The sequence below is a fragment of the Pinus tabuliformis genome, chromosome 9 (assembly GCF_031772625.1).
Source record: "Pinus tabuliformis cultivar Carrire ecotype Pingquan chromosome 9, CPIR1, whole genome shotgun sequence".
Taxonomy (NCBI): domain Eukaryota; kingdom Viridiplantae; phylum Streptophyta; class Pinopsida; order Pinales; family Pinaceae; genus Pinus; species Pinus tabuliformis.
Genome location: NC_142307.1, coordinates 2,018,710,454 through 2,018,736,537, shown reverse-complemented (window position 1 = coordinate 2,018,736,537; position 26,084 = coordinate 2,018,710,454). Strand labels below are relative to the sequence as shown.

The following is a 26,084-nucleotide window of genomic DNA, read 5'->3' as shown; positions in this document are numbered from 1 at the left end:
TTCCATGTCACAACTACAAGGCAAGGGCTATGACGTTTACTTCATCAAGGAAAATGTATACGTCAAACACCCGAGCTGGAAAAAGAAAGTGCAGATCGGGATCAAAAGTAATCGGTTGTACAAATTACAACTAGAATCTCTAATGGCACTAATAGGCAGTCATGGGGACAAAGACTTGAACGAACTATGGCACAGAAGGATGGGTCACTTGCACCATGGAGCTTTGAGAATTCTCAGGAGCACTGTAACAGGAGTTCCGGATCTAAGTACGGAACGAGATGATGTATGCAGGGGATGCACTCTAGGAAAGTATGCCAAGGCGGCATTTCCTTGGAGCAACCACAGGGCCAAGAGTGTACTAGGATTGATACACTCAGATATTTGCGGACCTATGTTCGTCAAAGCTCTCAGCGGTGCCGAGAATTTCCTTACCTTCATTGATGACCACTCAAGGAAAACTTGGATCTATTTTTTGAAAACCAAGGATGAGGTTTTCTGTCGATTCAAGGAGTTCAAGGTTCTAGTGGAGAATCTGACAGGTAAGAAACTAAAAATCTTGCGCTCAGATAATGGTGGAGAATATGTCGATAAGGACTTCACTGATTATTGCACTAAGGAGGGCATTAGAAGAGAGTGGACAACTCCCTACAATCCGGAGCAGAATGGGGTGGCAGAAAAGAAAAACAGGACTATTGTAGAAGCATCTAGGGCCATGTTGTATGATCAGGATATGCCAAAATTCCTGTGGGCGGAAGCATGCAACAAAACTATCTACGTTCAAAACAGGACTCCTCATGGGGCATTGGCAAGATTACTCCAGAAAAAGTCTTCACTAGGAAGACACCTAAAGTCAGTCATTTCAGGATATTTAGGAGTTTGGCATATTGTCGCATACCCGAAGAAAATAGGAAGAAGCTAGATCAAATTGCAGAAAAGGGGTATCTGGCAGGATATAGTGAGAACGCTAAGGCATACAGGATCTATCTTCCAGGGAGCAGGAAGGTAGTAGTACGACGAGATGTAAAGTTCATGGAGGACAAAGCTTTCAGAAGATCTCGTGAAATGCCTTCCAAGGAGCAGTCAAAAGAGGATCCGTTGGTCATGCCTCTTCAACCAACGAAAGTGAAGAATCCTTCCTCAGATCAGGAATATTCTCAGGATGAGGAAGAGGAGCGAACAGAAGCACCTGTTGGAAGAGGAAGAACCAGTAGGGAACTTCGTCAGATTCTGCGTGATGCAGAGAACTTCATCGGAGAGCTAAGGAACAGTAAAAGGGAGTGAAAACAACCAAACAGGTATTAGGCGTTAGTAGCTCAGGATGGAGAGCCTGCCAACTTCAAGGAGGCAGCTCAGCATCAGGTCTGGCTAGATGCGATGGTGGAGGAGTATAACTCCATAATGGGGGAGGTGGTGTCAAGGCCTCAAGACAGATCTGTGGTAGGTTCAAGATGGATCTACAAGATCAAATATGATGTGGACGACAGTATTGAAAAATACAAGGCCAGGTTTGTGGCTAACGGGTGTGCTCAAAAGGAAGGGATTGACTATGAGGAAACCTTCGCCCCAATGAAAACTTGTGGTTTTGAGAAGCCCTAATTTGTGCATCTTGAAGTTTATTGGATATAGCAAGGCTAAAGCAAAAAGATAAAGACAATTTTGTAGTAGAAGACACTTTATTTGAAGACATCCTGAGTGACTTCATGTTATGTATTAGTTAGGGCTTATCATTGATCACATATGATGGGTGGGTGGTAGTGTGCCATGTCATGGTTTGTAGTATTGCAAAGATGTTTGAGAACTAGAGTGTGAATGATGCTAAGGTATGAATGTTGTTGTGACATAGGAAAGACTGATGTTGTTCTTCAACTAAGTGCATTGATGTAGTTACAAGGGTTGTAATGCAAAGACTGATTATGGAAACCAAAGCTTATGCATCTTGTGAAAGGGATTCATGGAGTTTGTACTATTGTTTGTCAAACCATTGTAAATTTGATGCTAGGGTTTGGAAAGATGATGACTATCTATTGATGTTGCTAGAGGATTGACAATGAGAGGATCTATGTTGCAGTAAGAGTGGTTGTTATTTGCAGTGAATCCAGTGTTCGATAGTGTTGATGAATGCTAGGATTTTCAGTGCTTGCTTGAACCAGGATTATATGGCCGAATGTTTGATGACATGTTGATGTGTTGATGCTGAATAGAAGTAGATTTGATTGAAGCTAGGGCATGATGTGCAGATTGAGTAGAGATTGTATTAAAATTTGTTTTGTATTGTTATTGTGCACAGGTGGATCCGGTCTGAAAATTGTGAAATGTGGTATGTCGTGGTCAGTTGAATGTTGGAGCCTTTAAGGGAAGTGGCAGCTCGCTGAGCAGGGTGGCAAGGTGTTGCAAGGCAAGAGAGTGGAGTCTCCTTTAGGATGGAGCTTTAGAACACTTTAGGGCGGCAGGGTGGTGCTAGGGCAGGTTGGAGCTTACACAAGACGTTGGAGCGTCCTTCCAGTGGGAACTGGTAAACAAGGTGTTGGAGCATCCTTCAGGTTGGAGCATGTAAACCAAGGTGTTGGAGCGTCCTTCTAGTCGAAGCAAGTAAACAAGGTGTTGGAGTATCCTTCAAGTTGGAGCCTGTAAACAAGGGCGTTAGTGTCCTTCCAGTTGGAGTTGGTAAACAGGGTGTTGGAGCATCCTTTCAGTTGGAGCTAATAAATTTGGAAGTTGGAGCTTCCCATTGATGTAATCTTCAAAAGACCTATATTAAGAAGCGTTTGGTGGTTTTTCTCCCGGAAGGGTTTCCTGTGTCCACCCAAAATTATATTGTCCATTGTCTTCATAGTTGTGCTTTGTTGAATGGTGTTGTTTACTATTCATCTAATGTGATGTTGATCTAATGATTAACGTGAATTTAATGCTTTGAATATTAAAATTAACTAATTGGAAAAAAATATTGATTCACCCACCAATCTATATTTCCAACAGTGTGTTCCTCAAAGCACCTCTAATGACCCACACATGTGGCTCCAAGAATGGAAGGTAAAGTGGTCAAAATACAGAGATAAATTTCTTGTTGTATATTTTAACATCACTACGATAGTTTTCTTGATTTTCTACTATAACTACATTTAAGAAATTCCATGACCATTTTGTATCCAATGGTGTTGATATGGTGGAATTCTATCAAAAGAGAATTGTTCTTGACGTTGGCTTCCCTCAAAATATGTGCTAAAATAATTCATAACCACCTCTAACCATCCACATGTGTGAGAATATTCTTCAAAGAAGGCAAGTGCACCCTAATGAGATGATATAGGTGGCATGCATGATGACGATGTGTAGTAGCTATCATCGTCCAATGCACTATCACGGATCTCAATGTAGTGAGATGTATCCCAATGTAGTGCCACAAATCCCCAAAAAATGGCATGGATCCCAATATGTGTGTGTATGTTGGTGCAGGGATCCCAAGGTAATATCATGGATGCCAAAAGCATAGATGCCACCCCCAGTGCATGTACACAAATCCCAAGGTAATATCATAGATCCCAAAAGCATAGATGCCACCCCCAGTGTATGTACATTGTACACAAATCCCAATGTAAGAGCACCCACTCATAGTGGTGGGTCAAGCCTCGATCTAGCACTTTGCTGTTCACTGTTCAATTGTCAATATTTAGGCTTACTGTCTGCTCAAAAAGTAGATCTGCCCACCTGGCAGTTTGTACCCAACACTGCACTCGGTGTTCCAGCACTTAGTTAGCCTTTACAAACCTCATAGGCTCATAATTCTGCTGTCACTCTCTTTAAGCTGTCCTATAGGCCTGCGGCCTAGAGAGACCAGGGTTTGGCCGCCTCCTGAAATCAACAAGGATTAAAACACAGAAACATACAAGAAAATATCCACAAAAATCACCTCAGCAGACCTTCCTTAACAACTCAGCAGTCTTCCTTAGTCAGCTCGCTGCTCCTTGGCTCGGACTTGTCTCAACTTGGTGCTCTTCTTCCTCAACTCAAATCTGTGTCAACTCTGCACTATTCTCTCAGCTCGGATCTGTGGTCAAGGCGAGACTCTTCCCTCAGCTCAGATCTGTGGTCTGTATAAGACCTTATTGCTCTTCTTCATCTCGGAGTTGATATCCCAATGAGCCATACGAGTGGGCTTATTTATACTAAAAAAGTGGGGGCTCAAGGGGCCGACTTGTACCCATAAACAATGGATTTGGTTAGCCTTTAAGAGAGGGGCTGACTTGAGCTGGGTTCACAATTATATTTAAATGTCTTCGAAAAATTATTTCTCCTCAACTGTGAGGAGTTGGAGGGCATGCCACTTATCACTAGAAAGTCTCAAAAAATGCCAGCTGATTATGTACCTTTCACCTCAATTAGAACTGTCTTTGACATCAATAATAACCATTTTCAAGAATAACAGCCCTTGAATTCTTTAAAGCTAGGCCCATATTTATGGCACATTTTGGGTCAACCAGAGCACTAAAACCATGCATGGGACCCACACCAAGCAAAGTGAATCCCTAATGACACCTAAACAATAACAAAGGAATCCTAGAATCTCTTATAACACAGTCATTCCAATCTTCTTGCTATATATATATATATATATATATATATATACTAAACACCCCATTTCCAAAATGTTGGGGGGTCACGTCACAATGCCATCTGTTTTTGGAAACTTGTACCTATCTCCACATTTCATGCAACTTAGATTTGTTGTCTTTGGTACTAAATCAAAGTTGGAAGTTGAAACACAAGATGTAAGATGTTGAAACCGATGTGGGATATTTTTTTAAATAATATACTTCTTGTTTAAATACCATGCTTTTGCACTTCCAACATTTTGGGTCGTCACATTTCAATGCCATGCCTGTTTCAGAAATGTGTACCCATCGTATTGTTTTGTGCAGCTTAGTTTTATTTTATTTGCCAAATACATAAAGGTTGGAACAGAAGCTGTAAGATGTTGGACCCGGTGTTGCAATACCACAGAATTATTGCCAAAATCGTGATTTTCCATTTCTACTCCAAAACATACTCCTTAAGTTATCCCGATGTGCAGATGTATGCAAATTTTCTTCTATTCAAGAAAAATTAAAATGAATATCTTTTGTTTGCCAATAATTTCCGTAATATTTCCAATATATCAAGTTCATGACCCCTTCCTAGAAATTACCGATAATGATATTTGCAACACTAGTTGAAACCAATCAGAATATGACATTGTAATATAGAGATAAGCTTTTTAAGCTCTGTTCAGCCAAGGTAATTGTTACTATTAAGGAAGTTGGAGAAAAGTTAAACATAGGGATCAGTAAATTTCCATTCCTTTACAAAGAGTGGAAAATACAAATTCGTCAAAAGACATTAGGAAGCACTGGAAATTTTCAGATATGAAATTGGATTTTTTCAGCAGGCAACCATGCAGATTGCACAGAAGCTGGACATACATTCTAGCATAGTCTGACATGAAGCACTCTTTAGATTAACTCAACAAATGGTCCAAAATGGAAGAGTTGCATCATAAAATAAAGAGGTCACATTGTTATAATTGAACAGAAAATGCCTACCAGATAATAAGTGCAAGAACCTAAATAAAAGATTCTTTCTTTTACAATGTCATTGGAATTTACAAAACAAGTCAGTGTTAGAAGTTACCTTGTGTTGACCAGGATTTACAGGGACATCAACGTTGAGGAAGAATCCTTGAGGATAACTTCCTTTCATGATATGGGACAACACAGCATCAATCAGTGGCAAGCAAGCTTGAACAGCTATTCTGAAGTCTGTATTATGACTCTCGCCTCTTATCCTAAAAGAAAAAATCATCCATTTGTAAATGCACACAGGCAAGCAATGTTACAATTATTTCAGTTGAAGGAAAAGCAATCATTAGAGCATAAATAATGGTGGAAGAGAACAAGAAATGACGTATGAAACTACAACATGTTTACATCTGCAACATTCAATATGATTGGTGGTCAAACCACTGTTTAAGTTAAATCCTGTGATCATTGACATTTTTTTTCAATATGCCCTAGTTCAGCCCTGTTCATTTTATGTTATTGATGATAGAAAACCTATGTACTACACTTTCAAATAGTAAGAAATACTCTTTTTGGACCCTCTCATGTTGTGATAAAATAACATTGTCTAATGGTCATACCAGACATTTATTTGGTGTTAATTTTAGATGATAAAGCTCCTTTCATACGTAACTCAGTAAAGTCACATGCAAATCGTTGTTTTCTGGCTACTTTGGCCAACTAACAGCAAATAGGCTTTTGGATTTACGTACAAAATATAATTACCAAATTCAACATAACCAGTCGTGAAAACTTGTAAATTTGGAATTCGTAATATTATTTCCATTTCATTAATAATATTTCCATGGGAATTGAGGCCAGTTAAGACTCTTGAATCCACTGTCACTGCCATCTAATTCTGAATCCAGATAGGAGGTCGATCAAACAAAATCATTAATTTGCTTAACTATTTTGCAAATAGGCTATATTCCACAGGGGTGTTGAGAAAATTAATAATGCTCTTTATTCTGTTTTCCCAATGGTCGAATTCAGAGGAGACTCAGGATACTTAATAATCTGTTCACCCTCTTGGTTGGAAAAATCCATGATTTCCATGATTTCACAATTTCCAACGTTGTTAATCATGTAAATCACATTGCATCCCCCATGATTTCCACTGTCTACATTAATGATCACATCAGTAACCACCACACGTTGGTCCACAGATAATTAATGTGTTTTTTTCTTATTGGAATGCCTAAATCTCAAAACATACATAAATAGTATAATCCAAATTTTTGCCAATCAAATTTCTTTTGAATTGGATTTTGTAATAAATATAAATATCAATAATTAATAATTAATAATTAGTAAAGAGACACATCCTAGTGAAAGGATACATCTCAACTAAAGGACATGAATTTTAATGAAAAAGCACCCTGCCTAGTTATCTATAACAGGACCCTCGTTGTACTATTAGTATATCATATCATTTCTCATACATTTTACATTTTATTCGAGATATATATATATATATAGATTTCTTTATATTCCAAGTATTTTGGATATGTAATTGGTGAGCCATATTGGTTGTCACATTTCGTATTGAAGCTTCATTTTCTGATCCCAGTCTTTGGCCACCAGACCCATGGTCAAAACTTTGTTACCCTTGGCAACATACCTGTTGGTCCTCAACCACAACTACAACGTTTTCAAAGTTTATTTGATTGTTATGAGCTTTTTACCACTTTCTCCCTTTGGCCTCATGTTAGGAGAGAGAGCTCTAGTGGTCTAGAACTATTGCTGCAAAATCTTGCACCTTGGTGCAGAGCATTCACCAAGCAATAAATTTGCACAACAATATAGAGGCGTCACCATTGTCACCTTAGCAACTACCTCTTATCACGCGAATATGTATTGAAAACCTGTATGAAATTTTAGACAGTCAACCCTATCACAGTTGAAAGTCTCTCTGTTCGGACTGACGTTTCCAGTCTCTGGGGGGTAAGCCTAGATGATGTATGCTACTATCCACTTAATATTTTGTATAAAACTTCAATTTGATTAGCTTACAACAAAGCTTCAATTTTGACTTTCCAATAAGCAACCAAAAGTGAAGTAGTTCTTGAGAATGAAATTTATAATGTTTGAAATTAGATTTCTGAGAGTAATAGTAGCAACAAAATTGAAAGAGATGCAAGAAACGAATGTGTGCCTCAAGTGAAATAATTCAAAACAAGTGCACTTCAATATACCATCACACTATAAAAGAAAATTCATTCATGGCCTCCAATACATTCAAAGATTTAGAATCAAACATAATTTAATGAAATCCCAAATTACCCAAGAAGTTGGTTGCTCCATAATGAGTAATGAGAGATAGTCTGCCGTGAGTTCCTTTGCTTACCATGGAGATAGTGATCTGAGAGACTAGAACATAGATGTTGAACTTTGTAGCTATGGTTGGTCTTCATATTAATAAATTCATCATTGTTGTACATGTAAAGCATGATCTTCATGCTCATATCAAAATTATTTTTTATTTTAGACAGAAAAGTTTATTTGGAGCCCCAAGTGTCCAAGTCGGTTCTCTTCTCCTCAAGTCAGCTCAGTCTACTTTAGCACTAATTCAACCTCCTGATTGGCTACAAATTGAAGTCATTTGTCCTCCTCTCAAACAGAAAATTCGTCTGAGCAAAAAGTAATACATCTCTGGGCATACGAAGTAAGTTAAGGAGCAGATCAAGGAAGTCAAAAGATTGGATTTATCTGTGGTATACCTTTGTGCAAAGAAGTCGAATTTCTATGGAACTGGGAGGCCGAAAATACTGAGATCATCCCTATGCTAGAAGAGTCGAAGACTGTGATTAGTATCTGAAGTAAAGGACTGAAAGACTCTGAGAGATCCAAACCTGTGGTGTCTTGTGACTAGCATTCTGTGATAGAAGGCTGAGATTGTGAGAGATCCGAACCTGTGGTGTCTTGTGACTAGTATTCTGTGATAGAATGCCGAGACCGTGAGATATCTGAACCTGTGGTGTCCTTTGACTAGTATTCTGTGATAGAAGGCCGAGACAGAAATTCGAACGTAAGGTCTACGATAACGTGTAACAGAGAGAGATCCAAACCTGTGGTGACTGGCAGAAATCCGAATTAGTACAAAAGGTTGTGGTCTATTGTGTGACCGAGATCCAAACTTGTACAAAGGTCTGTGGTGATTCGTGTGACAAAGATTCGAACTAATACAGAGAATCTAGTCACTCCAGTGGTTGACAGTTGTGACAAAGGGCTGACTTGGACACTTGGTGAAGCTGGTTAGTTTGACCATAATTTGACTTTGATATCTCTCGTTGGATTGATTCTCTAAGAAAAGAAGTTGTTGGATTTTCCCCTGTGGGTTTTGCCCTGGCCTCTGGCCTATCTCCAGTGTCTTTTGTCTATTGTGATCTCTACTTTCTTGTCATTGCTATTAGTTGAATTTCTGAAGTGTAATTATTTGTTGAAGAAGAAAGATTAAAAGAAGCCATAATAATTCACAAATAATTATCAGTAGTTCAGAAATAGTACTTGTAGACATTGTACTTGGTTTCTCAACAATGGAAAGGTGAGATCTCCACTGTTAACAAAGCATCTAAGAAAAATTGTCCAACCCTTGCACTGGTGCTCCAATATGCAGATATGGAAGAAACATTTCCTCTCTCAAACTAGTTGATCCAATGGCTCAAAGCAATGAAAAGTTGGAAAGGCCAAAAGCTTTGTATGTAAATCCATCCTTTCTTCCTTTTCCACATTCAATTATTTTGGCAAAAACACAAAATTCAATTTATTTTCTTCACTTCTTGAGTGGAAACATCAACATACTCTGATTTCACATCTCCTCACTAAATTGGAAAAGTCTTGCTTTTCTTCTAGCTTTACTCATGAAGACATTTAGTAAAAGCTCCCATTCTCTCATTAAAACTATTTGACTTCTTTTCCATGTGATTAAATAATTAAATAAAAATTTAATTATTTAATTATTTCACAACTTATGACTTTGAAGTCATAATCCTTGAAAATTTACTCAGAGATATGATTTAAATCCATGCCAAGTGTCGACTCAAGGCAAAACCCAGTGACAAAGATGCTACTCAACTCCTCACTTTTCCATGCAAAGGAGCTCAGAGCACCCCTCAATTACTAGCCTGGAACCACAATCAATGTTGAAAATATATGTAGGTAAAGTCAGCATTTTTCATTGTAATTTTGATGGGAATTTATTTTTTATCCTCCTACAAGACGACGTCATGAAGCTCATCAAGTCAGCTCCATTAGGGCAAATTAGCCCACATGATAAAAAGTCATCACTGGCATTTATTTCACCATCATCTCATCTCAAGCATTCGATCCACAATTGAAGAAGAAACACCACACGTGCAAAGGACAAAAAGAGGACTATTACAATTGCGTTAACTTTCTTTTGGTCGCTACGTTGACTAAAGTTTGTCTTGGGCATTTTTGGCATTTATTCTAATCTCTTTGGAAGGTCGAATACTTATGAAAAGTTCATTGATTCTTGGGACTGTAATTTTGCTCTTGGGTTGACCAAGGGCTTTTACTATGTTTTTGGGTCGAGCTTTTGTGGGCAGTGTTACTGCTCAAATTAGTAGGGGTCCTAAAAGGGGATCCTAGAGGAACAACTGCTAGGTCAAGGAAAACAATGGAGCTTTAGCCCACTATCACCTCAGCTAATGGAGCATCTAGGGTTTCTAAACCAGATCAGGCAGTTTGGTCCCCACACACATGCATGGAGTGGTCAAGGGTGCGTTTGGGCAGCCTCAGACGCTCGCACAATAGTTTGAAGGGTGCCTCTAGGGGGTTTGAGGCAGATCTAAGTTTATTTGTCCTCAGACGCATGCATACAGTTCACCAAGGAGCATCTAGGACTGCCATAGTCGCTCTTACAACTCCTCTTCCTTGCATCTGGGACTAAAAGATGAAATTTCAGTATTCTGAAGATTCCACTCAGTGATAGCAGTGTTCAGCAGTTGACTACAGATTGTGACAATACATTACAGTCCTCAGAATCAGGGTTTTGAATACAAGCATGTTTAGGTTCATTTCATGGATGTTCTAGTTGTTGTGAAGATATGGATCATTGTACTCTCTTTTGCTGAATCATTTGATGACAATCTATAAGAAGAATTTGCAAGGGTTTTCATCATAGTGAGGTTTTCCCTGGTCTCTGACCAATCCTGGTGTCTCTATGTGTGCATGCTTTTCTTCTATTGTTCCTTTATGTTCTGTTGCATTGATGATGATGATATTGTTCTTTCTACATAGTTGCATATGCTGATGAATAATGATGTAAATTTGCAAACTATCATGATGTTAAGGGGTGAACTTAATGAAGAAATGCAATTATCAAAGCAAAGAACAATATAGCCCTAAGAAAATTTAACATGGTATCAAAGTTGAGGCTGAAGAAAAGCCTTGGAGATCACCCCGATGATGACACCATTTGATGGAAGCAAGAAGAGAATGGTGGAGACCTAAAAGAATTCTAGGGTTTGAAGAAAACCTTAGACAATTTGCATATTAGGGTTTGATGGATATTATGAGGATAAGGTTTGAGATAAACCCTCGATTATGGAAAAATATGAGATATGAAACCTAGTATGGTCAATGTGAAGATGCTCAAGCACTTGTGAAAGAATTGATGAAGCCCTAGATGGGATAATCCCTAGTAGGCATGGTTGGTTGATTGAAGGCAACATTGTTATGTGAACTATGGATGGTGATGGCTGGTTCAAGACGGAGAGGATCACCTCTCACTAAAGATAAGTATTTCTCGACTTATGATGCCTCTTACTTTTGTTTAGACTTATGGATCTGATTATTATGTTTATTGTTTATACTTCCTACATATGTATTTGAGTATATGGATGTTTTTGTTGGAAAATCAAAGATATTATATTAGGGTTTGATTCTCCTTTCTTGATAATTACTTGTGAGTGTGTTGGCTTCTTTTACTTCTTTATTATCTTATCTTTCATCAAGCAATTACCATATTATGTGTGTATGCAGATCACAAAACAAGAGACACAAGATATAGGCACATGCCAAGGCAAAACCCCCTTCGAGGAGAAAACCCAGTCAAGATAATTCTTCCTTTTAATAGTATTCTTTGAGACTCTTCACCCTAGACCAAGACCAGACTTTCTCTCCACACCAACTCAGCCTCCCAGATCTTCGACCCCTTCCAGTAACTTCGACTAGGCAACAGCTTGCAGCAACAGGCAGCTTCCGACAACAATGAAACTTAGGAGACTTCGATCTCGCAATCTAGACCACAAAACAAAGAGAGAGAAACACCAAAATTTCGATTTTTCCTTTCTTCTTAGACTTCCCCAAACTTGCATTCACTTTAGCTTCCCGGCAACAGACTTCGCACTCTTTCCCCGCTACAGACTTCGCACTCTTTCCCGACTACACGGGAGCTTCACACTTTTTCCAGCTACAAGAGATTTCAAACTTGTGTGAGAGAGTAATACTCCAAATGAATTCGATGAGCTTGCTTTTATAGGCTCCATGTAAGGTCGAACAGGGTCCGTAGGCCGACTTGATCTTCTTTTAGGCCGACATGGTGTGGAGGTTACATAAATCATATTTGACTCAATACTTACCTTTTTACATGATTCAAAAGCCCAAGAAGGGTCTCTTTAAATGTACAATGACTCTATTGACTTAGAATAAATCCTATAAGTCCTCAATGCGGACTTTGACCTAAAACATAGTGACCCAAGCATAAAACCCATGCTTTAATAAGTCACAATAATAATAATAAAAATTATTTTGACAAGTACATTACATGATGACTCAAGTACATTAATGAAGACCGAACATAGTTACATTTTCCAACACTCCCTCTTAACTAGGGAGGTATTCATAATGTACAAACACAATGGAAGATCCCAAACTATATGAACCATGAAGAACTTTTAGGCACTGCAATTCCAACACTCCCTCTTAACTAGGGAGGTATTCATAATGTACAAATACAATGGAAGATATCAAACTATATGAACCATGAAGAACTTTTAGGCACCGCAATGCCATGGACTAGATTCCTCGCTAGGGCAATCTATCCAATCAGTCACTCAACAGTTTAGGCACCGCAATGCCATTGACTAGATTCCTGACCAGGGTAATCTATCCAAGTGGGAATAAGATGGACTCAAGCTTTCAACCCTTCTAGGTACAATCAAGCTTACTTGCTAACCACCAACCCAAAAATCCAGGTGTGTATCAAAACAAACCTCAATAACCAACACCACCTTTCCAACTTCGAGACCTAGACATCAGCACAAAATGCTAGCCAAATGTCTTCCCAGGCAATGCTTCACTCACAAAGCCTCAACACCCCTTGATCCAGCAGATCAAGAATGACCAACCTTTCCCAATCAAACTAATTGGTAACTAGCATGCTATCAAAACCTCGAGAGATTCACCTAGTCAAACACAACCCCAATAATATACTTTCATATGTACAAAATCAAATACAAACCTCCAAGGTCTTTTAGACAACTTGATGTTGCTTCCCAACTTTCCATAGTAGGACTATCAACTGAATCTTTGACAGAAGATTCCTTAGTCATATGTTTTCCTTCCTACTTCCAAGTTCCCATGCAGCAACATATCCTTCGAAATTCGTTCTTCATCAAGCTATGCCCTCCCTCTCAACTAGAAAGCATCTCTTCATCCAAACTCCCTCTTAATCTTAAGGAAATCTCTTCTATTCATGCTTCACCAGGGAGATCATCTTCTTCTTTTCGTCATCGGAGAATCTTTTGTGGCTTCCAACCATTTCATTGGATTTATTATCATCCTCATCATGCTTGTCACATCGAACATCTTCACCAAGTTGAAGATTGTGTACTTGCACAACTTATATAGCAAGTACAACCAAATCTATAGAAGCATCGAGTTAGTCATATCAAAATCACGGAAGCATTTCATCTTTATACATATCAGATACCCATACTTATTTACAAACAAGAGACATACACTCTTCATCATCTTGCTAGGGACTTTATCATAAACCCTAGACTACTTCATAACAACTTTCATTCCATCTAGGGTTTCAATGTTCCTTCCAAAGGTATGGCATACCTTACTTCAACATATAGCAAATCCTAGAAACAATTCATACAAGTATAGATCTACAAGGCATCTAACAACCTTTCAAAATTCACATGTTAGACTTCTCACTAGGGATTCATACAGAACCTAGATTTCATACAAAAGAATCAATTGAAGTCAATCACAGCTTAGTCATTAACCTGACGAGCTTCCACTAGGGTTAGTTGCAAACCCTAGATTTCCGATCAATCATCAAATCCATCCAAAACTCAAATTTCAACAATCTTTCACAAATCTCAAATTATCATATTGTCAACACTCATCAAAGATTTCTACTTCGACTAAAAGTTCAACTCCAAAACCCTAGAATTCCATTTTCACAATTTCAACAATCTTACACATCTCAAATCATCATATTTTAAATAATTTTCTTTGAATAAGGTTCAACTCCAAAACCCTTCAACAATCATTAAATACATAGATCTCATATTGTTACATTTCACACTAGACAATGTCACTACTAGGATTTAACTGCAAAACCCTAGGTTTTCATTTTCAACAATCATTTAATAGATTTCAGATTGTTATATCACTGTCACATATACTAGACAATTTAACTTCACTAGGGTTTAGCTACAAAAACCTTAGATTTCCAAATATCATCATCCTAGAATCTCAGACAAGGATTTCCATTAAATCCTAAGACTTATGACCATCAATAACTAGGTCAACACACAAAACTCAGAATTCATAATTATTCATAAGCACATCATATGTCCAACAACATTAATACATCTGACCTAGACCAAGCTAGGGTTTCAATCAAAAGGACATATCTGCAAATATATTTCATATCATGTGTTAGTCAAACCCAACTTCACACAAAAAATATCAAGAGTCAAACTATATAGACTAGGGTTTGATCAGATAAACACACACATACCAAGGAAATCATTTCTAAGACAATATAAGGGTTTTTCTCACACATTCCACCAAACCCTAATGAGCTAGGGTTTCCATGTAGAAACATATCAAACCCAACATTACCAAAACCTCAAAGGTTCGGGATTTTAGACCTTATCATTCAACCATAACAAGTTAGGCTTTGCTGATCTTACCAAAATCCCAATCATGACATCATCAGATAGCATTTCACAATATCCCTAAGCAATTTAGGGTTTCAGACATTCACATTAGCATACCCTTCCGTTAAGGTTTTCCAGAACCTATCTAGGGTTCTACAAAATCAGTTCAGAATATGAGAGGGGGGTGGGTAGATTTATCAAGAGATGAATCACCCAAAAACAAGAATCATTATGATTCAATATAGCTAGACATAACAATGTTAGTAATAGACTGTCAAATGAGTAATCCTTTCAATATAAAGAAATCAATGTATTTAAAGCATACCTTTGTTCCTTGACCTACCTTGTCCTGAAAGGTTCTCCTTCATACTTCTTGAGTATATAAATACATTGAGGACTTCCAAAGATTCAGAGGTGATCCTCACTCAGCTTCTTTCCTGTGAATACTTCTTCGGGTGTTGTATTATCAAGACTCTTATGAGGACTCCTATTTTGAATGTATACGGCTGTCAACGTTGCTTCTTCCCATAAGAATTTCTTCAATTGACCTATTCTTCCTTTCAGCCAATCTATTTTGTTCGAGATAATAGGGAATAATGAGCTCCCTCTTAATGTCAGCTTCCTTACAATATGCAATCAATTCCTTAGAAGTGTATTTCCCACCATTGTCAGACCTCAGAGTTTTTATCTTTCTTTCGGTTAGTGTTTCCACTTCAGCCCTAAACTTCTTGAACTTATCAAATACTTCATCTTTGTCTTGAGGAGAAAAAGCCATGTCTTTCTAGAATGGTCATCAATGAATGTTACATAGTAGAGATGACCTCCAAGTGATTTGTTAGACATGGGCCCACACACATCGGAATGGATGAGGTCTAATATCTCTTTAGACCTAGTTTCACTAGTTTCATGAACTCCAATAACCCTAGCATTATCAATACTAGAGTCTTTTTCCCAAACCAATACTTTTCCATCAACAAAAACAATTCTTTCCCTTTTATCTTCTAAACAATAAAAAGCAAATTCTTTTTCAAACTTGGAACATATAGAATGCAACTTTGATCCATTATCTAGCTTCAACGATGTTGATCCCAAGCCTCTAACAACATAGTCATCAGTAAGAGAACCTGTAAGAGCAGCAAAGAATCCTTGACCCTTGACCTTGTTGAAAAAGTAGTAGATGACTTTCTTGATGCAGCTTCCAGCAGTGTTGAAACCCATTCTTATGTAGTTCATCATAGAGGGATAATCCATGCCAACAAAGTGATCTTCGACTCTTCCTGACCTTAGCTCTAATTCCATGTTGGAAAATCAAAGATATTATATTAGGGTTTGATTTTCCTTTCTTGATAATTACTTGTGAATGTGTTGGCTTCTTTTACTTCTTTATTATCTTATCTTTCATCAAACAATTACCATATTATGTGTGTATGAAGATCACAAAACAAGAGACACAAGATATAGGCACATGCCAGGGAAAAACCCCCTTAGAGGGGAAAACCCAGTCAAGATAATTCTTCCTTTCAATAATATTCTTTGAGACTCTTCACCCTAGACCAAGACCAGACTTTCCCTCCACACCAAGTCAGCCTCCTAGATCTTTGACCTCTTCCAGCAACTTCGACTGGGCAACAACTTCGACTTTACTGAATCACTTCCGGCAACTCATAGTTGCTACTTAGGAAATTGATTCTCTAGCAAAACCGATCTGCTCAAGTGTCCTCCTCCAACCACATCGAACTCCTTATAATCTCTCGTTGGAGCTCCAACGGCCAGGATTAGAACATAATCAATGGCTAAGATTAACTTGGAGTTGATCCTCGTCTTTTTCTAGAATATTCACACCTAATTTAATTAATACCCCGTAGTGTTCCTAAACAAGAATTAAAGTGATATACAAAGCATGCAAACAATCCAACAATCAGAAAAATGAAATATACATCAAGCACCCATGAAAATGTTGGAAATAGAGAACTGCTGAGACATTTTATTAATTCTTCAAGGGAAAATATAACAGCAAAATAGAATGGTGCACATGGGCTTCTCTCAATGGACAAGTGTGACAAAACCCAGGTGAGCAATTGCTGAATTGAAGGTTGCCTCAACTGCTGCACCAAAACTGAACTGCGCTGCATAGAAACAACATGGTTTGCTGACTTCGAAGGGCTGGAATCACTGCTTCCTGTGCTCAGAAAATTATGAGATTTCAGCTCCTTGCTCCTTGGCCTAAACCCAGAACAACCCAAGAAGGGTTTGAGTTGTTCAGACTTTTAAAATTCGACCCCCAAGGAGCCCAACCCCAGTTGCAACTGCAAAACTTGCCTGCTGGAATGAGGATATAAAACCTCTTGGAAAGTGCCCCAATACTTTGAGATGATCCCTCCTATGAATCTCCTTCCTTCCCGGATGAGTTCCCGAGTTGTAGCTCTTCCCCTCAAGACCCACAACTTCACTAAACTGGCCCTCTGTGCTGTCCTCCAAGCCTGGAAACCGAACTAATAGTTTGTTGCCTTCTCTAACCCCAAAACTCCTCTTGAATGCTAGCCCAATAATGTCCTTCAGATTCCTTCGCTCCTCCAGCAAATGGCTGACCCAAGGTGGCTCTTTCTCCCTCTGCGTGTCCTCACTGCTGGCCCAAAAATACGCACTCCTTGAAGATAGTTGAGTGATTGTGCTGTAGATACTCTCCGGAACTCCTGCAAATGTTGTCGAACTGCCTTCCTAGGGTGGCACTCGAAGTCCCTCGAAGGTAAGGTTGAATCTCCCGCTTGAGAGATTCGTGGCTAAACAGCGAGTTGACTCGGTTAAGCAGCTCGAGCAAACAATCAAGTAAATTCGATGTACAAGAGTGAATGAATGACCAAGAGAGAGCTTCCTTCATCTTATGACTTCGTAGGCCTTCTTATGCCTCATGTGGGGCCCTCCAACAGCTATTCAAATTCCCTCCAAGCCATTTGAATTGCCTAGTTCAAATTCCCACGTGGGTGGCCCCCACCTTCCACTAGCAAACTAATCTGGCCGAAATTTCTCGTAAGTCCCTAAGTCGAAACTGCTGGGTCCTTTTCCTTGGCAAAACTGTGCAAAATTGTGTAGAGATAACCCTGTTATAAATGTGTTTGGGAAGGGACATGACAGTCCTCCCCTCCCAAATGTTGCTTGCCCTCAAGCAACTTCAAAGCTGGGTGCTCCAAAATGTGCTCACCCTCCCAGGTGGCATCCTCATCTGGCAAGTTCTTCCAGCGTACCAAGAACTCCCTGATGGTCCTGCTCCTCAACTTCCTCTCCCTCCTCTCCAAGATGGTCTTAGGCTCCAAAACCAAGTGGCCCTCATCATCCAATGGGGGTAACTCTATTGCTGCTGTCACCTGTTGCCCCAACACCTTTTTAAGGCATGAGACATGGAATATATTGTGAATCTTGCTCCCCGGAGGCAGCTCCAGCTCGTAGGCCACCTCCCCAACTTGCCTGATCACCCTGTATGGCCCATAGAAGCGGGGTTGTAGCTTCTTGGCGCCCTTCTACTGCAACGTGGACTACCTGTACAGTTGTAACCGAACGTACACCAAATCCCCCTCCTCAAAATGTCTCTCGGTCTGGTGTCGATCTGCGTACACCTTCTGCTAGTTCTATGTTGTCACTAAGTTATCCTTGAGAGCCTTGAGGATGTCTTGGCTCTCTTGGATCCAATCTTTGGCCTTTGGGGCTCAGCTGCCTCCAAAAACAACATCAACAGAAGATAATGCACCATAACATACAAGGCATGGAAAGGAGTCATATTGAATGTGGTGGGTGGTGTTGTAGCAATACTCGCCCAAATGCAGCCACCGAATCCAAGCTCTTTGTTGTCCAGTCACGTAGTTCCTCAGATACCCCTCCAGCCACTGATTAACTCGCTTTGTCTGGCCATCTGTCTAGGGGTGGTAGCTCGTGCTAAGAGTGAGCTCGGTACCGACCAACCTGAAAAGCTCCTACCAGAAGCCTCCCATGTACATGCTATCCTGATCACTCACAATGTTCTTAGGAAGCTCGTGTAACCAGAAGATCTCCCTAAAGAACAGCTCTGCAACCTGTGGATCCGAATATCTAGTGGGAATGACAAAAAGGTGGGCATACTCGGTCAACCGGTCGACCACTACATAAATGCAGTCCTTGCCCTACACTGTGGGGAGCCCAGTGATGAAATCCATGGATATGCTTTCCCATTTCCTCTGACATGCCTCACACTCATGTACGTGCTTCAACACGTCCCCCTTGAGGCCCTTCCATGTGAATCTCTCCCTAGCTTCCATGTATGTTTTCCAGAACCCCTGATGCTCTGACAATGGCAAGTCATGTGCTGCCTGGAGCACTCTTTCCCTCAACTATAAGTTGGGCACCAAAAATATGCGCCCCTTGTAGTAGATGACCTCGTCCATCACCCGATAACGCTCATCTGCGTGGGTACCCTCCAGAATCTCGCATGCCCTCCTGTCCTTGGAATACTCCACCAATAGTTGGGCCTTCCAATCATGGCAGATGCTCATGAGTGACAGACCTGCGGGTCTCCGTGATAGAGCATCAACCACCACATTGTGCTTTCCCTGCACATACTCTATGTCGAAGTCATAGGCCTGCACCTTGCTGACCCATCTCTGTTGCCTGTTGTTGAGGCCCTGCTGCCCCATGAAGTGACGAAGATTATTGTGATCAGTCTTCACCCAAAACTTGTTGCCCACCAAACACTGTTGGAACTTGGCCAATGCATGCATGATGGCCAACATCTCTTTGTCATATATAGAATATGCCTGCTCATGTGGCAAGAGCTTCCGACTCTCAAAAGCAATGGGGTGACCATCCTATGATAGTACTGCTCCAACTCCCTCCCTAGATGCATCACACTCCACGGTGAAGGGTTGGGAAAAGTCCGAAAGTGTTAAAACTGGACAACTGCTCATTAACTCCTTGAGGCGATCAAAAATTGCCTGTGCCCCATTAGTCCATGCGAAAGCCCCTCTCTTGGTCAAATGTGTCAGGGGTGTTTCCAACTGCAAAAACCCCTTGACGAACTTCTGATAATAAGTGCAGATACCCAAGAAGCCCATCAATGCTGTCACATCCCTAGGTACTGGCCAATCACGGATAGCTCGTAACTTCTCCTCATGGACCTTCACCCCATTTGCACCAATGATATGCCCTAAGTAGAGCATCTTTGTCAGGCCAAACTCGCACTTGGATAGTTTGGCATAAAACTGCTGCTCCAAAATACACAGTGCATCCTCCAAGTGCTGGAGATGCTCCTCCCAAGTCCTGTAGTAAATCAAGATATCGTCGAAGAAAACTAGCACAAATCTCCTCAACTGCCTTCGGAAGACATGGTTCATACACAACTGGAAGGTAGTTGGAGCATTGGTCAGTCCAAATGGCATGACCAGGAACTCGAAGTGCCCATAACGGCACTGAAAAGTTGTCTTAGGGATGTCCTGATTCCTCACCCTAATCTGGTGGTACCCCGAACGTAGATCTATCTTAGAGAAGTACTTAGCTCCTCTAAGCTCATCCCTCCACTCATCTATGAGGGGGATGGGGTATCGGTTCTTCAGTGTCTTCCGGTTGAGGCCCTGGTAGTCAATGCACATGAGCAAGGTTTCGTCCTTCTTCTTCACCAACACTACTGAAGAAGCTAAGCGACTGGAACTTGGCCTAATATGGCCCAATGCGAACAGCTCTTTGATGCCCCTCTCAATCTCATCCTTATAGGCCTTAGGATACCTATAAGGGGTAGTGATCATCGCCTGCACACCTGGCTCCAGCTCAATGGTGTGCTCGAATCCCCTATTTGGTCGCTGCCCTGGTGGAATATCCCCAAACACCATTGCGTACCTGTCCAACAAGGCCTGTATGCCCGGAGGTGGTGGCTAGACCTGTCCCCCACCCTCTAAAACCCTCAGCTCCACTGCCTATGCTATGTCCCCATGTCGCAAATCTGCCTCCATCCTCTGTGTTGACACTGTTTGGGGTGGATATGAATGCATGCCTCTGAGGACCACTGACTTGCCATCCGGCCCGGTGATCTCCATCTCCAGTTTCTTCTAGTCAGTAGTGACTCGATCAAGGGAGTACAACCATTGGACACCCATCACCATGTTGGTGTTTGTCACATCGACCACAAAGAAGTGGTCCGTCATAGAGTAGTTCCCCATAACTACTGTCAAAGCAGGCACATACCGAGTGCACTGCATGGTACGGTCACCCAGTACTAGGACTGAAAATCCCTCAAACTCAGTCGTGGTGAGTCCCCTCTCCTAAACCAACTAGGCATCTATGAAGTTGTGGGTAGCCCCACTATCAACTAAGACTGACACCCGTTGTCCCTGTATAGTGCCTCTAATCCTCAATGTCAAGAATTTGGGGACCCCGCATAAAGAAGCAAGGACTCCCCCGAATGGGGCAAAGGATGCCCCTCCCTGTGGAGGTGGTGGTGGTGGTCCCCTATCTGTCGGACTCTCACCGTCTCCCACACCACACTCCTGCTCCAACTCATCCTCCTGGTCACTGTCTAAAAAGACCTCAATATAATGTGCTTTTCTAGCAGTGCACCAATGGCCTGGTGCCTAGGGCTCCCGACAAGTGAAGCACAACTTCCTCCTCCTGAGGTCCTTCTGTGTCTCATCATCTAGCTGCCCCCATCCCTAGGTGGTTCTCTGAGGTGGGGGTCTAGTGTCATGCCCCTTCTGTGGAAAAGGGGTTTGTGCAGGTAAAGGCGCTCTGGTCTTGGGGATGGTCCCCTGTAGATCTTTGGTGCACATAACTGCCTCCTGCAACAAACCCCACGCAAGGGCTCAAGTAAGCCCTCTATGAAAGTATATACCCCCTGAGCCTCCGATAGGTCCGAGACCATCATTGAAACTCGCAGAAACTCCGAAATATACTGCTCTGGGTTACCTGTCTGGCACAGTTGGGTCAACTCCCTGAAATGGGCCTTCGGATTCCTCTGGTTAAAGTGTTCCACCACCCTCCTAGTGAAATCTTCATATGAAGCCACATTGGCATGCCCCAAGGTGGCCAAACCATGAAACCAACAGTCATGGGCTTCCCCCTCCATGTGCAGCGTGGCCATCTTGATGGCTTCCATCTCTGTCATCCGGTTGAGCTGGAAATAGGTGTCCATCTTCTCAACCCAAGCCCTAGCAGTGCACTTGGTAGTGCCATCGACTGTAGGGAAGTACATCCCCCCTATGGTCCGCCGCAACTCATAGCTCTACGTTCCCTATCCTCCATAGCCCTTACTCTTCTCATTCTACTTGAGCTTGCAGAAATCTCTGAAAGAGAGTGCTTCCCTGAAGTCTGCACCCATAGATTGCCACTCTCTAAAGTGTTCTCCCATCTGTGTGGGGTCTTCACCCCCTGCTAGTTCGATCTGTGCCACAGGTACGAAAGAGGGCAGTGTGGCTCGAGTTGGCCCACTAGCTGATGGGGGTTGTGCTGCCGGTGAAGGGTGATCGAATTGCTGGGAGGCTCCAGAAGTTTCCCCAAATAAGAATCCTCTAGGGGTGGTTCTCTCTCTGTTTTGCATTTTTATCTCCTCCAACATCTCTTTCTGGCCCTTCGCTAAATCATTCAAAGCCTTCAAGAGGCTGTCAAAAGCCATCTCCTCCCTGCTCTTGGGCTCTACCATATCTTCCTCTGCTACCACTGCTTTCCCCATGTCCTTTATGTCTGGAGTGACCTCCAGCTCTCTTTCTCTACTCCGGTAACTCTGCTTCCTGTATGTGATGTTTTGCTAGTCCCCTTCTCTCATAGGAGAAAATCCCCACAACTGAGCCAAGACCTAGGCTCGGATACCACTGTAGTGTTCCTAAATAGGAATTTAAGTGATACACAAAGCATGCAAACAATCCAGCAATCAGAAAAACGAAATATACATCAAGCAACGATGAAAACACTAGAAATAGAGAATTTCTAAGCCATTTTATTAGTTCTTCGAGGGCAAATACAATAGAAAAATACAATGGTGCACCTGGGCTTGTCTCCATGGATAAGCATTACAAAACCCAAGTGAGCAATTGCTAAACCGAAGGCTGCCTCAACTGTTGCACCAAAACTGAACTGTGCTGCCCAAAAACTGCACTATCCACTGACTTCGAAGGGCTGGAATCACTACTTCCCATTCTCAGAAAATTATGGGATTTCAATGCCTTGCTCCTTGGCCTAAGCCCAGAAAAACCCTGGAATGGTTTAAGCTGGTTCAGACTTCTAAAATTCGACCCCCAAGGAGCCCAACCCGAGCTGCAACCGCAAAACTTGGCCTGCTGGAATGAGGTTGTAAAACCTCCTGGAAAGTCACCCAATACTCTGAGATGATCCCTCCTATGAATCTCCTTCCTTCCCGGATGAGTTACTGGGTTGTAGCTCTTCCCCTCAAGACCCACGAATTGGCTGAACTGGCCCTCTGCGCTGTCCTCCAAGCCTGGAAATCGAACTGCTAGTTTGCTGCCTTCTCTGACCCCAAAACTCCTCCTAAATGTTGGCCCAATAATGTCCTTTAGATTTCTTGGCTCCTCCAGCTAATGGCTGACCCAAGGTGGCTCTTTCTTCCTTTGCGTGTCCTCACTACTGGCCTAGAAATACGCACTACCTGAAGATAGTTGAGTGGCTATGCTGTAGATACTCCCCGGAACTCCCCAAAATGTTGTGGAACTGCCTTACCAGGGTGGCACTCGAAGTTCCTCGAAGGTAAGGTTGAATCTCCCGCTTGAGAGATTTGTGGTTGAACAACCAGTTGACTCGGCTAAGCAGCTCGAGCAAACAGTCAAGTAAATTCGATGTACAAGAGTGAATGAGTGACCGAGTGAGAGCCTCCTTCTCCTTATGACTTCGTGGGCCTTCCTTTGCCTCATGTGGGCCCCTCCAACAGCTATTCAAATTGCCTAGTTCGAATTCCCACGTGGGTGGCCACCACCTTCCATTAGCAAACTAATCTGGCCGAAATTTCTCCGAAGTCCCTAAGTCGAAACTGTTGGGTACTTTTCCTTGGCAAAATTGTACAAAATTGTGTAGAGATAAACCTGTTACAAATGTGTTTGGGAAGGGACATGACATACCCTTTAATTAACCAGATTTGCTAAATTTAGACTTAGGGAACCATTTAAAAAGGTTAATTATTTTAATTAAATCATCTCTAGATGGAATTTTCCCAAACGATTTCTGGGTATTGGAGAATGCATGTGTCTTAGCCTCTTTGCAAAATCTCAAGGCAAGAGCACATCCGATGCCACAGAAATCAACACATCATCCCTTCCATTGGTTATTTGGTAGAATTTCTCAATGTTAAAGCTCCCTTGGGAATTGCATGACCACCTCTTCATGAATAGGTCTTCATATTCATCAAAGTCCTATATGCATGTCAGGGGAAGGCTAAGATACCAATCTCTTGCTTGCCCCTCAAGCGATAGAGAAAACAACATCATAAGCCTATCTTCATCAAAGATCATTCTAGGGGACATTTGCCAATAGAATTATTCAATAAAACCATGGGCAGTCCAAGAAGCATCCCCTTTGAACTTGGGTAACCATCGGTTATATTTTTCAGGTAGTGGTTTGGGATCATCACTCAATTTCAAAGGGGAAAAGACATTAACCAAGTGCCTTTCACTCTTGGTCATCTTGGGTTGATCTTGTTTTGGGTCAGTGTTAGAACTAGATGGCATTTTGGGAGATGGATCACTGACCTTTTCAAATTCAGGGAAAAGAGTGGTTCCAACAGGTGATGGAGTTCGCTCTCCCCTTTTTGCAGCAGCCCTAGTTAAAGGAGGAATGTTGTCGCCTTCAAGTAAACTAGGGGTTTGGACAATCAGTGGAGTCGCCAGAGGAATGCTTTATAGATGTCGTCAATGAATCAATTCCTCAATGATTCACTAGGGAGGTAGACCTTCTTTCTCCCCGTCAACAACGCCAAATTATTACCGCTCAAACTAGCAAGGAACCTAAAGGGGATTCCTAAAGGGTCAAATGCTAGACCAAGGGCAACAAATGGAGACGTAACCCACTGTCACCTCAGCTAAGGCTCCCTACTCTTTACAGACTTTCACCGATGGGAGGAAACCCGGTATATTTGGAGACACAAATGAAGGATAAATCAACAAATGAATGTAAAGTGACTCAGACAATCCCTTTCTAAAAGAGGGTCAAGAATGGAGCTTGCTTACTTTCTAAGCAAGGTACATTATCTTCTAGGAGAAGGATGTGGGATCTGAGGGTTAGGTTTAGGGAATATGACTTGTGAAAGGGTTTCCCAATCCCTAGAATCCTTATTGAAATTGGTATCTCGGATGGTTCTTAAAGAATTGTCTTTTCAAAAGAGTGGGACCAAGTGGACCCAGCCTAGGTTAAGAGGCAAGAATTTAGCAACCAATGATGTTTTTAACCCAGACAAGGAGGGGGAGAGGATCAAAGCAAGAATTTTTACTTAAAGGTGTCAAATTGATCGTATGAGGCACTAGCCTTCAGGAGATACCAAGGCAAAGTTTGATCTCGGAGCTAGGGCTTGGATTATCTCACAACTCCACTGTCGGAATGGCTTCAAAATTGGAGGAGGCCTTAAGGACACACTAGCGCAAGAGACGCTAGGAGATCGAACTTTTTGGAGGGTTACTTTGTCGGGAAAATGGTTCCCTAGGTGACCCAACTTGGCTAGATTAAGAAGAAGGTGAAAAAGAGTTGATTTTTGAGTGATCACCTCTTGGTAGATGAGTGCCTTAGTCTTGGGAGAATGGAGTTTAGGATAAATATGAATGAAGACCTTGTTTCTTAGTCAAGGAGGCCTTAAGACTACCTTGCTTACCTTCTAGGGCAAAGGGAGGCAATCTTACATCTTTATACTTCAACTTGCAAAAGGTGATGGCTTATCAAGATGAATTCGTTGATAGAATTATCCCTAGGAAATTTCATTCAAAATTACATTGCCCATACATTGAGAGATGCTATATAGAGACAAAATTCCAAAATTTAAGCAGTAAATGGAGGTAGCAATTAGCCCTAAAAATAGTGAAGTTCTCAATCCAATGTATACGACAAAGTAAAATAAGAATAGCATTAAAAGCATGTACTTACATGTAATAGAACATATCCAACCATCCACAATTTGACAATAGAGAAGCTCCAAGATAAGATTAACCAAATCCAAACATCAAAATTCATCCATAAAGCCCCAATTCATCCTCCAAGAAAAAGTGCGAAATTCTCAAGAGAGAGAAGAGATCCAACCCAAAGTGATGATGAGCAATTGAACTCATCTCACTTTTATTTATACACTAATGAGGAGTTCGAATTAGTCTCCTAGGCATACATAAGCCCCAAAAATAAAATAATGTGC

At 41.3% G+C, this 26,084-nt stretch overlaps 1 protein-coding gene across 2 annotated transcripts in view; it reads right to left on the bottom strand.

The window, feature by feature from the left end:
- LOC149157184 (uncharacterized) overlaps positions 1–26,084 on the bottom strand; it is a 349,833-nt gene that overhangs the window by 126,601 nt on the left and 197,148 nt on the right. For both annotated transcript variants that reach the window (XR_016262468.1, XM_089439187.1), the window contains exon 6: positions 5,665–5,818. Coding sequence is in view for 1 of the 2 variants with exons in the window: in XM_089439187.1 (XP_089295313.1) it covers positions 5,665–5,818 (154 nt within the window). In the remaining variant the exon portion in view is untranslated. The remainder of the gene's footprint in view (positions 1–5,664; positions 5,819–26,084) is intronic.